Source organism: Pieris napi, chromosome 16, assembly GCF_905475465.1.
Source record: "Pieris napi chromosome 16, ilPieNapi1.2, whole genome shotgun sequence".
NCBI lineage: Eukaryota > Metazoa > Arthropoda > Insecta > Lepidoptera > Pieridae > Pieris > Pieris napi.
Window position 1 is genome coordinate 156702 of NC_062249.1, and position 15124 is coordinate 171825.

General features: G+C 35.6%; 1 protein-coding gene and 1 long non-coding RNA gene across 3 annotated transcripts in view; both read left to right on the forward strand.

Annotated features, from left to right (window-relative positions):
* LOC125057549 (E3 ubiquitin-protein ligase znrf2) overlaps nucleotides 1-4529 on the forward strand; it is a 36183-nt gene extending 31654 nt beyond the window's left edge. For both annotated transcript variants that reach the window (XM_047661315.1, XM_047661316.1), the window contains 3 exons: nucleotides 3691-3786; nucleotides 3917-4022; nucleotides 4101-4529. In XM_047661315.1, coding sequence (XP_047517271.1) covers nucleotides 3691-3786; nucleotides 3917-4022; nucleotides 4101-4158 — 260 coding nt within the window. In that variant the 3' untranslated portion in view covers nucleotides 4159-4529. The remainder of the gene's footprint in view (nucleotides 1-3690; nucleotides 3787-3916; nucleotides 4023-4100) is intronic.
* Nucleotides 4530-4709: 180 nt separating this feature from the next.
* On the forward strand, nucleotides 4710-7440 carry LOC125057546. The gene is made up of 2 exons (XR_007118214.1): nucleotides 4710-5485; nucleotides 5661-7440. It is a non-coding gene; the product is annotated as an uncharacterized LOC125057546 (long non-coding RNA).
* The last annotated feature ends 7684 nt before the right edge of the window (nucleotides 7441-15124 follow it).

Sequence of the window (15124 nt, forward strand, 5' to 3'; positions counted from 1 at the left end):
AAACGAGGAATGGAAAAGTTGTTTACTGGCCTGCGTCGATTGTGACGTATACAGAGGTGACGCGCCAATGTCACTCTTGACCAGTCGGCCGCGAATCATTTGAACCCCTCGCTGTGAGTTCGGACCGCGTCTCCTCGTCGACGGAAAAATCTGTTTGTTTAATTTATCACTATAAATGTTATGCTAATTATTTCCTGATTAGCTTTTGATACGATTCGCGAGTGGAACCTTTTTAGACGTGCGAACGCGTTGTGAATTTATTAAACGATAAAAACGACTTTGCTGAATAATTAAACACTAAAAACTGTGATTTATGTCAAATATCAGAGTATAGTGAGTGATGAACCGGACGTAGCGTGGAGTTATGGGAATCATAATAGGGACCTGTGTCCCAGATTCCGAACCAGAGGTGGCCTACGGCGCTCAGTCTCGACGCCCGTCCCGCAGGATACTTTATTATGGTAAATAAATGAAAATATAGTCTGAAGTGTGTCTATAATATTTACATAAGAAAATGTTTATGAAAATGACAAAAAAAATCCTTGATATTTTTAAACAATGTTTCATATTAGAAATATCAAATGTGCTTAAATATCACTAATTATCTCCATTCGCATTCATTGTTGATGGCAAGGTTCGTTACGATGTATTAATTTTAAAATTCAGTTGTGGATTACCTTTACGTGAAATGAAACTAGTAACAGAATAAAACCGCTCGAAGTTTGCTTTTAGAGTTTTCTTTTAGAAGATTTGCAGTTTTGGCATCACATTTTATAAGCCTGATAAACGACTTTTATGTCGCATTGATCTGATCTAGCCTCATAAAATCGGTTTCAAGTTATTACTTAAGGAATGTCGTTCTAACTGAGGCCACTGACCATACAAAGCTCTCAGGTGTAGATGTAGTTTGTTTGCTGATCACGTAGCGAATATCGTCATACAAACCTATTATGACCGACCTCTGGGCGCTTATTACCTACCGCCTTGTATCGCAGAATTTAAATTTCATTGTAAATCCATGCTTCGTAAGACATTTTTTATTTAATGTTTATCTTATCGAATACCAAGAAAAAATATAATTATTGTATAACTCTTTAAAAAAATCATCACTGAAACTGGAAACAATGTAAGCTCCAATGTGTGTCATGACTGTATCTTTGTGTAACCAAGGAGCCCGATATCAAAATATACAATAAGGGTTGATTTAGGAACGAGTAGAGACACGCGACTACTTGTTGATCGTTACAGGTATACGACTACGGTTCACAAATCAATATACATTTAATCTCAAGTTCGTATTTCAGTTAGTTTATATCGCAATTTGAAATATGAGCCGCTAATGTTTCTTTTATGCATATTTTTATAAAGTCTTCGAATACACGAAGAGAATTAGTTTCTAGACCTTATTAGGCAAAATACCTCTACCACTTGCACTCGGAAACCCTCGGCAAATGGCAAGGTTATTTAAATTTAACATTTTGATAAACGCGAACAACCACTCACGCCACTTAGCCTTACTTTCCACGTAAATATCACGTTCCGGGGACGAGCACGTCCAAGTCGCGTATTCTCGATATTGGATATTATCACGTCTTCAATTGATTTGAATATATTACTATGCTTGTAATAATTATTATTTGGGCGATACCACTTCGTTTGAGTACCGATATCAGTAATATTAATAGAAAAAAACTGGGAGTGGGAAGAACGCTATGTAAGTTAAAGTGAGTTGTTTAGCTGATGGGTCGAAATGATCACAAAGTCGTCTAATTTTCGTTTAAAAGGTCTTTCGGTACCCCAACGTACAAATAGGTATATTCTTTTTCGTTCTCTGGTAACACGAGCTTCTGATTAATTGTTTCCGTGGTCACTTGGCTCTGAATCGGGCAAGGGCATAGAGTCTGCGGCATGAAGGGCATACAGTAACACGGTGGGGGCTTCTTGCAGGGTGTGGTGGGGCACGGTCGGCGAGTCGTGGTTGTGCTCGTTGTTGAGGTCACGATTTTTTTCAATGGTAACTTTTTCGTCTGTTCCAAATCTTCGCAAGACGGCTCGGGACAGTCGGCTATTTCTAAAAAATATTTTTGATTAATTCAAATAATTACAGAATCATTTCATTTCGTACTACTTTGAAACTTGTAAATTATTAATTATTATCAGCATTTATTTAAGGCAGTTCAACAGCTTCCCGAAGTTACCTTGCATGGGATAGCAGTCGTCCTTGGTTGTCATCGCACTCGCTGCTTGAATCCGTTCTATCCTTCTCTCTTTACACTCGGTACACATGGCGCAATAGACCTCCACCATCTCCGGCAATTCCGTCTTTTCTCTGCAGCGGTGACACGCCGCTCTGCAGTCTACCACGGCAGCGCTATTGGATATCAGTGATAGAAACGCTAGTGCCAAAAGCATCATACACTTGAAGGATTACAGAATGAATTCGTCTAAAATACCACTCTGGCATATGCTGTAAAAACATAGTATAAACTCTTATCGCGTTTACTTACACGTGAAATTCAGGCAATAAACGAATTATGTTATATTTCGTAAGTACATATTCGTAGTCGTGTACATTCGGTATCCTATTGTACAAATACCACCAAGCACACTACATTTATTTGAGACCATAAAACAATGTCAATCACAAAGATATATTCCGGATATTTGTATATGTTACCTCGGGAAATTGTCGTTGTGTGCTAAGTGATCCGGTTCCCCGCCCACTGTGAGCCACGCTGGGTAAACGGAAACCGCCCTCGACAGGATATGGAAAACTCTGTTTGGAACAGTGCACTATACTGTTGATACATTATGCCATGTGTCTACAATATACGATGGTAGTCCTTAGTTTATTATTGGATTGTTAAAGATAATAGCATTAATCGTATACATATTATTTTTAAATTTGTAGTTATAACTGAAACATTTCAACGAGTAAAGTGAAAAGGCTCTTTTCATTTTCCAAAAACTGACATTTACCTAGAACACAATGCAACTATGTATAATAATATTACTAAAGCCTATGAAATGATTTTTAGAACTGAAAGTAAATGTAAAAATAGAAGCATTTCATAGAATATATTAATTTTTTGACTTTCATAAAATTCATTATACAAAATGTATAATACCAATATGAATAAATGATTTTGAATTGAATTTAAACATTTTGAATATTAAGGATGTTTTAATGAATGGTATGAATAGAATGAATATTTTAATGATATCAATATTGTAATGGATTATAATGCTATATTTACGTATATGTTAGTTGGACATTAACATTGTCGAAAGGGAATTTACTGATACTGATAAAACATATTGAAATATACAGGTGGTTGATCGTGTCGAATTAACACTATGTGTACCAAGAGTCTGCAATCGATGCGTTGTCTAGTGTCTACACCGCTCGGCACGTTATGTTTGCTACCAAATGATATATCGTATAAATATATACTCATACCTTTACTAACTACAGAGAGCACAAGAGAAATATTCGCCATGGAGAATATTTATTGTTATTTGTTAAACAACAGAGTTTTAATAAATTTGTCTCAATATTATCACGGAGGAAAATGAGTGTCACGTTCATAATAAATCTGATTTAGACCGTACGTCGATCGGTGTCGTAGATTTGGGCTACATGCAACACAATCGATGTGGTTCTAATGATATCAATTATTGCATTTACAGGAATCAAATGTCCAGTATGCAGCAAATTCGTGCTGCCGGACGACATCGAATGTCATCTCGTCATGTGTCTCACCAGGCCTCGTCTCTCTTATAATGGTATGTTAACTTTCCAATAAAAATATAATTATTAGTCTGAGAACTCGTTAAAATAGTTTGTTACTATGCAAGTAACGTAAACGAACCAGTTGTTCTATAAAACACTGATGAGATAAAAACAATGTTTCAGAGGATGTCCTGAGTGACTCAAAGGGCGAGTGTGTAATTTGCCTGGAAGAGCTCTGCGCCGGCGACACCATCGCCCGCTTGCCCTGTCTCTGTATTTACCACAAGGGGTATGTAATCACATCTTTAATTTCTAAGGCTAACCACGAAAGCTTCGCTGGAATATTCACTCTATTGTTCGTTTCCAGATGTATAGACCAATGGTTCGAAGTGAACAGATCGTGCCCCGAGCACCCCGGCGACTAGAGGTCGCGCGGATGCCCCATGTGTGCCATGTCGCGAGTGATAGTTTTATACAGTGAAGACTGCCGCCTCCGGGCCTTGTAAATATTACTGTGCTAGTGAGATGTTTTACCGTTTAATTAAATCTAAATAAAGACAATTACGATGATAGAGGAAGCGCTGCGCGAAATTCTCAGTGTAATTTAAATTTTACATGGTTCTAGTTTCGTTTGTTTATGAATAATTATATTGTATATTATTATGTATAGTGACGTTATGTTGCATAAGCGTAGTTGTTTTGGATTACCGCAGTACACATATCTGTTTAGCTTATGTATTATATCATTTGATCTTTTTTCATCTTGGTAATAAAGTTGATTTGTTTCTAAATTTTCGACATTTGTTTTATTTCTCACCATTTGGCCATAATTAACATTTTATAACAAATGTACTATTAACTTGGATTCAGAAATCATTATATTATAATAGAAGTAAACATCAAACTAAACGTTTACCTTTGAAGTAGTAATTTATTATATTTTTTTGAAATTCGAATTTCTGAATTATAAAAATAATTGAATTTGATATTCAATTATTTAACTCATTTCGTTTTCTTCAATTTGTTTAAAACGCATCGAACTGACTCCCGACTGAGTATTAACTAACTAAAAATAAACACCAACTTTGTATCAGTGGTCGGTTTTATAAGAACTAATTAAATTATTGGAATAAAGTATAGCCTTTCAAAACTTACATGAAAGAATAAACATATCTGCTCTAGTAATATTTAATCAAAGAACGGGTCACAAGTATAGGTACTTTACATTGGAGCAATCGGTAGGTATACTGTGCTGTATTATTGTTAAATCATAGAGACTTTTTTCTCAGTGCAAGTAATAATGTCTTCTTTAATTCTATAAGGCAATATTAAATTTTTCGCCGACCTAAGCGCCAGCCTACTTAGCCTACTGGTTAATCCACCACTGGTAACATTAAAAGTGTAGTAGTGGGTAGGTACGTTAGTAGGTGCTGCGGTTGCATTCCTTATCACCGTGAGGTGTAATAGAGCTTTCTGTTAATTTATAAAGGATATGAGATAATAAGGGTTTGAGATAATAACCATTAATTCATTACAAACTTGTAATTGTATAGCATTTTTATTTCACTTCCAGCCCATCACGAGCCTTCTACACCTATCATGTTATTGGCTCAAGGAACGGGCGTGCTGTCCATAGATCTTGAGAACCACACTCACATTTTTCTCAACAATCTGTCGGCGGTTGGAGATGACCATTATCTCAAAAACAACGTTCTTTTCTTTTCGAACACAGATGCTATTACAAAAAATAAAGTGAGTGTAGAAATATTATAGCCAACCTCTCCAACCCTGCCGATGTCGCTCTCGATCCTATCGCTGGCCTCATTCATCGGCGATGTTGACCAGGAGAAACTGTATATCTTTATCTAAAACTAAGTTGACTTAAGTAATATAACTATAATTAGATTTATTATCTTTCCTGTTGTAGATCATTCGTGCAAATATGGACAAGACACACTCTAAGACAATAATAAGTAATAAAGGACCGATACCAATTATGCGTTCAGCGTGGCTGTGGACGCTGTAAGGAAAATATATATTTTGTTTCCGCAATATTGCATTACATCGAAGTAGTACAGACTATAATGGAAACTTAAGGACTCCAATTCCGAAGGTTGAAACGTTCCTCATAAATCCTTGGAGAGTGGCTGTATTTAATGATGCCGTGTTCTGGTCGGATGACATTGGCTCCTGTATCAGTTCAACAAACAAACCTCTTCGACTGTTAAAGAAACACTGGGTACCGGTGATTTAGAAACTCTAACAAGTCCTAGAGCCTTGACCGTCCTACACGCTTCGAGACAGCCCGCGGTGAACAATCCCTGCGGGAACAACAACGGCCAATGATCTCAGTTCTGTTTAGTGACCAACGTAGATGGACACTTAAACTACAAGTGCTTCTGTCAGCAAGGATATATTTTAAACAGAGAACAAAAGAACTGTGATACAATTGAGGAGATTCTAATTTATTCTCGAAAGTCAAATATTCAAGCCTTATCGACAGATGACTATAATGATGTTTTTTCTCTAGATGTCAACATCGAAAGATTTATAGATATGTCGATTTCGATTCACGCGAAGATAGACGCATTTACTACACAGAGATTAATGACAACAGGATTTACAGGATTCATAAAAGTGGTACCAACAAAGAGACCGTGTTACGTGCTTCGAAAACTTTTACAGGAGATTTGCAGGCTGAAGGTTTAGCTGTGGATTGGCTGTCAAAAAATTTATATTACGTTCAGTGCCAACGAGGAACCTTACACGTGTTGTCATCGCTTAATAAAGCCTATAAGAAAACAATAATGAAAACATTAACACGACCACGTATATTGTTGTGCACCCACAGAGAGGGTACATTTTATTTTCTGAAGTAAGAAAACCAGCCTCTATACATAGAGGTAATACTGACGGCAGTCGTAGACTTCAATTTGACACCAACACTTGGTTGGCCAAACGGGCTAGCTATAGACCAAGATGCTGACAGAGTGTACTGGTGCGATGGTTTACTGCACCAGGTCCAGCACGCTAACTTTGACGGTAAGGATGTTGAAAGATGTAATGGACATCGAATTTTATCAGACATCCCTTTTCTATAGCCGTACATGCAGAATTTATGAATCTAAACGATTGGAAAACATCAGGTCTCATCCGCTTTGATAAACTGACAAGAGGACAAGAATGCATATTGGTAAAAGAATTTCCGACTAAACGGATGTTTGGTCTGGAAGTATACAGCAAAAAAAGCTCAAAATTTGGTAGAAGGTCATCCCTGTGTTGACATGTCCTATTTTTGTTTAAATTACGAGGGCGGCACTGAAAATTTCGGGAATCAAGGAAGTGACACAACATTACTATTTAAAAATGTATTTATTTGCTTTTCGAAGTATTCTCCGCGAAATTTGACACATTTTTCCATACGATGGAACCAATCATTGATGCAACCATTCCATTCGGAAGTTGGGGTCTCCAAAATGGCCGTTTTGTAGGCGTCCTTCTTCAGCGCAATCTCTGACAACGCAATGTATTCTTTATTTTAGCACGCACCAAGTAACGCAAGCCGCTTTTTGCTCTTCACAAAGCGAATGCGGTATCCATCGGGAAAACAACTTTTTTACACCTAATTTTTCATGCAAGATTATTTGTATTTGACTCATGCCAATGTCTAAAGTTGCCTGAATTTCGCGGTATGTCACATGTCGATCTTCCTCAATCAGCTTACGCCCAGCATCAACGTTTTCTTGGGTGACTGCAGTTTTTGGACGACCTTGACGGGGACCATCACTGAGCTTGACACATCCTCGTTGAAATTCAGCAAACTAGCGATAAATTGTGGTTTGGGATGGGGCTTCATCACCAAATTCAGAAATCATCCGGTCAACACACTGTTTTTGTTTTTTTTATAAACCACTTCGAAAGTCATAATAAATCATCGCTCTTGAATTTTCTCGAGTCAATTCCATTTTCTCAACGACTAAACAAGTTTGATAAAACTGTGTGAAAAGACCGAAAATCATTTAAAAAAAAATTAATCGTATTCGATTAAAAAAAAAGGAGTTTTCAATTAAAATGATTTAAATAATGACATGAACAGTGGTATTATTCCATTCCCGATACTTGTAGTGCAGCCCTCGTATATTATACCTACAATAGTGAATAGTTAAGTGTTTAAGGTGTCATTTAAAATAATAATAAAACAAATTTTTATAATGTTCTTGTCTTGTTCATTTCTCACATCCTCTAGTGCTTAGCAATCCTAAGGTTATTATCTTCTTATATTTCTTCTCTCATATATTTAGTCAACTGTACAACTAGACATTTTACAGTCTACTAGCTAGCAAGCTGTACAGTATTTTTGTCCACAGAAAATTCTCAGAAACCTAAAGTTATCTTGATATGATCCCATTGATATACAAAAAACCCAAGATGCACAGTCTCATATAAAAGTAACGCTCGAAAGTGTCCCGAAACACTATTTCTGTCCATAACAGTATATGTTACAAGCATATATTATTGCAAAATCAACCTTACGCGAATTGCTTAAAGTTGTTATTACAACGCAGTGTATACGTACTTAAAGCAATAAAATTTTACGACCGACCGTGGTCGGTAGGACAAGGTATTGAGTGGAGTCGAACATGACTTTTTTATTTACAACTATTTAACATAATTTTAAATTTATCCGACTTTTCGGGTGCTTTACAGCGTGCGTGGTCACGGTGACTGAAGACAAAAGGTGTTGGATGTTAAATAGTTGTAAATTTATAATAATACATAACTTTAATCCGGTTAAAAAGTTTTTTCTTTAAATTAAAAAAAAAATGTTAAATTGGCTACCTCCTGACCCACACTTTATATAGCGTAAATATATTTGTCAAAAACTACACACAAAAAAGTTCAAGAGTATATAAATTTATTTATAAAAAAAAAACACAAATAAATAACATCGACTCCACTTGTAGACGCGAGACTATTTGAAATGAGCGCACAATTTAGAATGTTGCGCTCATTTTTTGAGGACGTTTTTTTGACGTTGAGTGTGCATCTTGGGTTTTTTGTATATCAATGTATGATCCGCATTTGACTTAAGTCTCGGTTGAGTGGTTTTTGACACAGTGGCGGATTTATAGATTTGCCGCCCGTAGGCTATTCAATTTTTGCCGCCTCTAATGGTAGGGGAGCCCACGATGCTAAATGGGGATTTACTCGAGCGTCGTAGAGACCTTTTGGGATGCAAAGCTTAGATAATAAGAAGAAAAAAATGTTATATGATATATACCTTTTCATCGGTGGGGGAAGCGGCTATAGATTGTTAAATATGTAAAAAAAAACTGTTGCATTGACATCCTCGAGCGCGTCAGATATTGATAGAATCAATGCCCTACGTATTTTTAATAATGTATGTATGTTAATCTGATCGTTTGCATGATGCGGGTGGTTGTATTTAAGGGTTGAAAATGAAAAAAAAATAAAAATTATCGAGCGCGTCAGATTTTCTAAGGGAGTGTTAAGTGCACCAAAAAAAAGCTCTCATTCACTAATCTGACGATTTCGATGGGACGCAAACCCACGGCCATTTTCATAATTTGCAAAAAAAAAATCGCAATTTTGAAATACTCAAGCGCGTCAGATTAAGATATATGTGGTTCATCTTTATGTTCTAAACGTACTGTCTCATAATATGACGATTATCTAGAGGGATTCGCCTGATCTGACAAAAAAAAATTAGAAAAACGGTTCACCTAAAGGTCCATCCCTGCTACTTCCCGCTAATTCCATTCCTGGGCGCTTAAAATTGATATTTTGAGCTCGCTGAGTTCAAAGAAATAACATTTCTATGCAATTGAGCTTTCCCAGCTCGAAAGTCTGATAGAAGTTTCATAGAACACTATTTTTGGAATTTTCAAACCGCAATAACTTTTGAATGGATCAAGCAATTTTCACGCGGTTGGCGGCATTCGACGCAGTTTTATCATCCTCATAAGTAATTTTGCAATTTTAATTGATAGAACCACAAACTTCGGAGTAATCCCGAAAAAACACTTTTTCGGGTTTCTTTCGTTCACGATATCTCTCGAACGAATCAACCGCCTTTGACCAGCTTGGTGGCGATCGACGTGGTTTTTCAAGCTCAAAGGCGGATTAGTTTTTGAAGTTGATCGATAAAGAAACCACTTTAAAAAAAAAAATATTTCTTATTTTTTTAAGATTTTTCAAAATTTCTCAAAATCTATCGGTCCGAATCGGTTCAAATTCGCAGGAAATGTAATTTTGAGGGAAATATTTAGAACGCCGTTTAGTAGATTCCGATCGGTTTAAGGAAATGTAGGCATCACGCAGCTGCACGCATTTAACTTTATCGACGAATTTTGTTATTTCGGCTTGCGGAAATCGTCAGATTATATATTTTTCATTATTCTTGAATTATTTCTTTCAAAATAAAAAAAAAAAATTAGAAACGCTCGAGAATGTCGAGATGACGTTTTTTTTTTACAACTTTGTTGCCCTCCCCTTTTTTTCCGTCACTCTCAAATTGTCAGATTAGTGGAATATACACTTTTTAGGATGTAATTAACTCACCCTACCTTAATCTGACGCGCTCGGGAATTTCTGATGGTCAATTTTTTTTTACTAATCTGATCCTGTCTCCTTCACGGGCGGCCTTATATATGGGCCTCATATTTTGTGGAGGTACTTAACCGGGTACAAGGTATCCCCCTATATATTAATCTGCCGCGCTTTAGTAAATCCCGAAATCCCCTCTTGGGCTCCCCTACCATAAATTTTGATATCTTAGTCCACAATCATATCAATTTTCTATCAATAAAATTCCAACTTTATAATTTGTGCTCCATCATCTTCGTTACATCAACTTTTCCCATATAGTTAGATATTATTATTGAGAACTATGGTACCGTGTTAGATCCTTGATTATTTTTACAGCAAAGAATTATCAAAAAACATTATTTTAAGGAAAAAATATCTCAATCGTATATCACTTTTAAAGTAAGGTAAGGAATGTCTTAAAACTACAAAATATGAATTAAGCTTACGTGAAAAACATACATTTAGCGAACGTTGATTAACATTTATTATTACACTCACAGCTTAAAAACAATACTATAAATATATCTTTTCTTTATTATTTGTTAGCATTATGATTTACGTTAAATTATAAAAGCATTACAATACTTTTTTGCGAGACTTTGAATTCGCAAAATCATTTATTATATCGTCTTACGAAATCTTGTTCATTAGCTCTGACTCTATGCACAAAAGAGCTAAAGCGTTTAGCTTTTCTTGACTTAAAGTCGATCGTAGGTAGTTCTTTACTCTCTTCAAGCAAGAGAAACTTCTTTCACCAGAACAATTTGCCGCTGGTGTACAAAGAGCCATACGAAGTGCTATATCCAAGTTTGGATAAATGTTTCCTAGATTCTGTTCTTGCAGTAATGAAGACAGACTTATTAATTATCCAGAAATTGGTTTTATTAAAATTCTTAATTTAAATTATTCGTGCACGACATGAGCGCTTAAGGCCTGCTCATTTGGATATTCCAGACTTTTTCTTACTGCAAATAAAATAATTAACTGATAAAATGTATCAATTTTCTAATGAGCAATTTGTCTCACTTCATATTTTGTGGAGGGATTTTATTTGATTAATATGATCTCTATAAGATTTCGATTATAATATCGAATCGCGACATTCTAAAAGTTCATAATCATTAATGTTAGTATAATTATTAGTAAAGCGTTTAGGAATTGTTCATGCAGAGATGTTGAAATATTTATTAATTAGCACTGTATATGAGAATATTTCGATTTTTGTTAAATATTTTAATTTCTCTCCAATTTTCGAAATTCGTATTATGTGTGTGTATAATATTTTTTTTTTAATTTGTAAACCGAAATAAAAAATTTATGAACTAAATTTGCCGCCCTAGGCTTCAGCCTACTCAGCCTGCTGGTAAATCCGCCACTGTTTTGACATATCAGTATCAAAGCATTCTTAGAGGAGAATTATAGATAATTAGGTAAATAATGTTGACAGGGACTTAAAGTTCGCTTTATTTTTCTAAATTCTAAATTAAGTTTATAGAAATCCCGCTTAAGTAGGTAAGGTACCTACTCTGCGCTTACAACTTAGTTTTTTCTCTTCTTGGTCTGTTCATTCTAATAGTACATGGGTGTATGAATGTAGAAATAATATAGAATAAGGGATACGCTATTATCTATGTAAAGTTGTTATATGTGAAAAGTTACTTAAGCGTGAAGGAAAATCTCGATTTTATCACTAACCACACACTTTTCTATATGTATTATGTTTTGTTAACTTTGATACTTTATTATTACTTTATCAATAAAAATAACGTCTTATAATGTTTAACATCGACAAAATCTTCAGTCGTCACTTAACAAGCATGGAAATATGTATAACTATATACTGAAACGCCAGTAACAGCCTGGCCACGGGACATTCGCCGACGCGAATATTCGCGCGGTGCGAACCGCGATGCGTCTAGCGACTGAAATAAACTCATAGCAATGTACTAATCAAGCCACGCGCAACGGCGACCAGCGATGCGACCCGCGAAATGTACCGAGCGAATCGCGCGGGCGACTGACGTCGCGACGGGCGAGCGAAACAAATGCATGAATCAGTACGGTGCAAGCCACGGAGTCGAGCGGCAGTCGCGGCGAATAGAGAAGGGAATAAATAAGTTTAGTCGTGGTCGCGGCGAAAAATGAATACAGAGTTTTTTGTTACTGAAATACTGGCTAGACCAGCTATTTGGAAGTCTGGCCATCCACAGCATTAATTTAATATACCTTAATCTCAAAAATAATTTTTCAGCGGCACTTAAAATTCTATTTGCATTAACTTTTTTCTCCAATTCTGGTTAAATATTCATAAGAATATAATTGAAGGTTTCAATACTCATTCTGGTATACTCAAAAAAATAATTCTGGATATATTCTGAATTTCTCATACTTCTTGTGGAATTCTCCACAATTTCTCCAAATATTAGGTCTTGCACCAAAAGCTATTACTTTCCAAGCAATATCGAGATGATTTCGATAAAGACATTTCGCTGTCGAACTTCCTTACTGGTCGCGGCGGCAAACGTGACTGGTCCGTGGCCTGCAAACGGCCCCGCGCGAATGGTCGCCTCGCCTCCCGCATCGCAGTTCGCACCGCCGATCCCCGTGGCCAGGCCGTAACCAGTTTGACATTTTATTATACTAACACCGCTGAAATATGTTGGAGGTTGTTTAATCAATGAGCTATATAGTCCGCGCCACCATTGAAATCTGAATGCCGATAGACGCGGCGTTAAGGCGGAAACATACTACTAAAACGCGACGTGACGTGTCGTGTCGACACCCCATGTCCATCGTGCACATTACCAACACGCGACACCACGACACGCTTGCAAATTCAGAAGTCATTTAGCTGATTTATTCCCCGAGCAAGTTTTTACCAATTTGAGGTTCAGATTCGAGGAATGTTTGCAGCGCAATGGTGCACACCTGGATGATGTTATTTTTAAGAAATAAATTTCCCAGATGTCTATTTTAATTGAAATAAAAAATTGTATGTGTATTGTATTTAGTTTTTTCAAATTCGCAAATCTTTCTGGCCCATCCTGTATTTTTCTAATAAACTAGCAGGTTATTTGTATTAAACTAACAACATCCTAACTCCCTGTTTTTGTCCTTGTATTGAGGTAATCTCATGTCATATAAAACAGAATATTGTTTCACCAACTCAATTAATTGTTCCTCGTTCATTTCGCCAAATAAATCCAAAAATATCTAAGTATATAAATTGACATTCGTGTCAAAAACTCGAAAGACTGACGCATGACGTCATCATCACAACATCCACAACAGCACGATTAATTTAAAAAAAAAAACGATTTTTTAAAGTGAATGTAAGAGCCATAACATAACCAATAGAAAAGTAGAAAATGGCGGATTGTTTACAAATTTCAATACATTTCACAAAACTTTTTTTTTTTTAAATAGACGCATTTCCTGCAGCAAAAATCACTTGGAGGTGTTCCAAACAAAATGTGCGTTTTCCAATTACAGAGCATAATGCGACTCAGTGCCGCACAATGCCGCATAATGCTGAAGCTTAATTGGAACGTGACTTAGTTTTTCTATTGCATTAGCAGAGTGCGCTAAGTCAGTGTTGAAAAAAAAAGGGTGCGTGTATAGTCCTTTTCATGAAAGAAGTCCCCCAGACGCGGCGCGCGCTGCAATCGCATAACGTAATGTTGCCATTTATGAGTAAAAAATTTACCTATTTTATTTACATTTAGCAGATGTAATTTATCAAATATTATTTTCTGCATACTTCGATGAAACAATATTTCTGTTATGTAAAAAGTATATTTTTATTTACTTATATTAGCGGTGTTCTACCTACTTACAGGGAAAAGACGAGAAAATAGGGTAAAGAAAAGCAATACAATTTTTTATTCAGAGTTTTATTGCATAATTGTTGGGTTACAATTTTTTTCGAAGTACACGCCGCTATTATACCTTCGTTTGTAATTCTTGTTACAGTTTTCTCTGACACACCTGCAATTAAATTATGAACAATTAAAAATAATAGTAACTTTAAGTTTACAATGCTTATGTAATATGTAATAAGTATATGTTTTAATTTCAGTTACCTAGTTTCATCACGTTATGTATTTATTCAATTTTGTCGCAAAAACGAATTTATATCATAAAAGTCCCATCAATACAGCAAAAAATTATTAAATGGCAACTCTAAAAAGTACCCGTTATGGCGCCAACTCTCTTCCGAACATTGTTTAGTGGTATTAAAACACCTTGATTCTTATGTTCCGCTTCACAGAACTCTTTCACCTTTATATCATTTCTCGAGCCGAACTTTTTACAACTTTTGGCATTGTAATCAATCTTTAAAATGCACTAAGCTAGTTAAAAATTCACAAAAATCTACCACAACAAACGAACTTGATAACATCGACGAATGACAACATTGCCGACCTGTCAAATTTAGTTCCAAAAATCACCGCGGGACTTCTTTCATGAAAAGCACTATACTTATGTACGCGCGTAAGAAGTTATACTTCTTTGGCATTATTAAAAATAGTTTTTGATTGCATGCAAATAATTAATTACAATTAAATAATCAAAGACTGGAAAAGGAGTCATTAAAGTCAATAAAGTTCAGTTTACATTTGAAAAATTAAATAAATAAATATTTATTATTATTCTCTTACATTAAACAAATAAAACACTATTTATCTTTAAAACATTTTTATTTCATTATACTATTTATTTTTAAGTGACATTAGAGTCTTCATCAGAATTTCGGCTTGTAATTTTAAATTAATCATTACT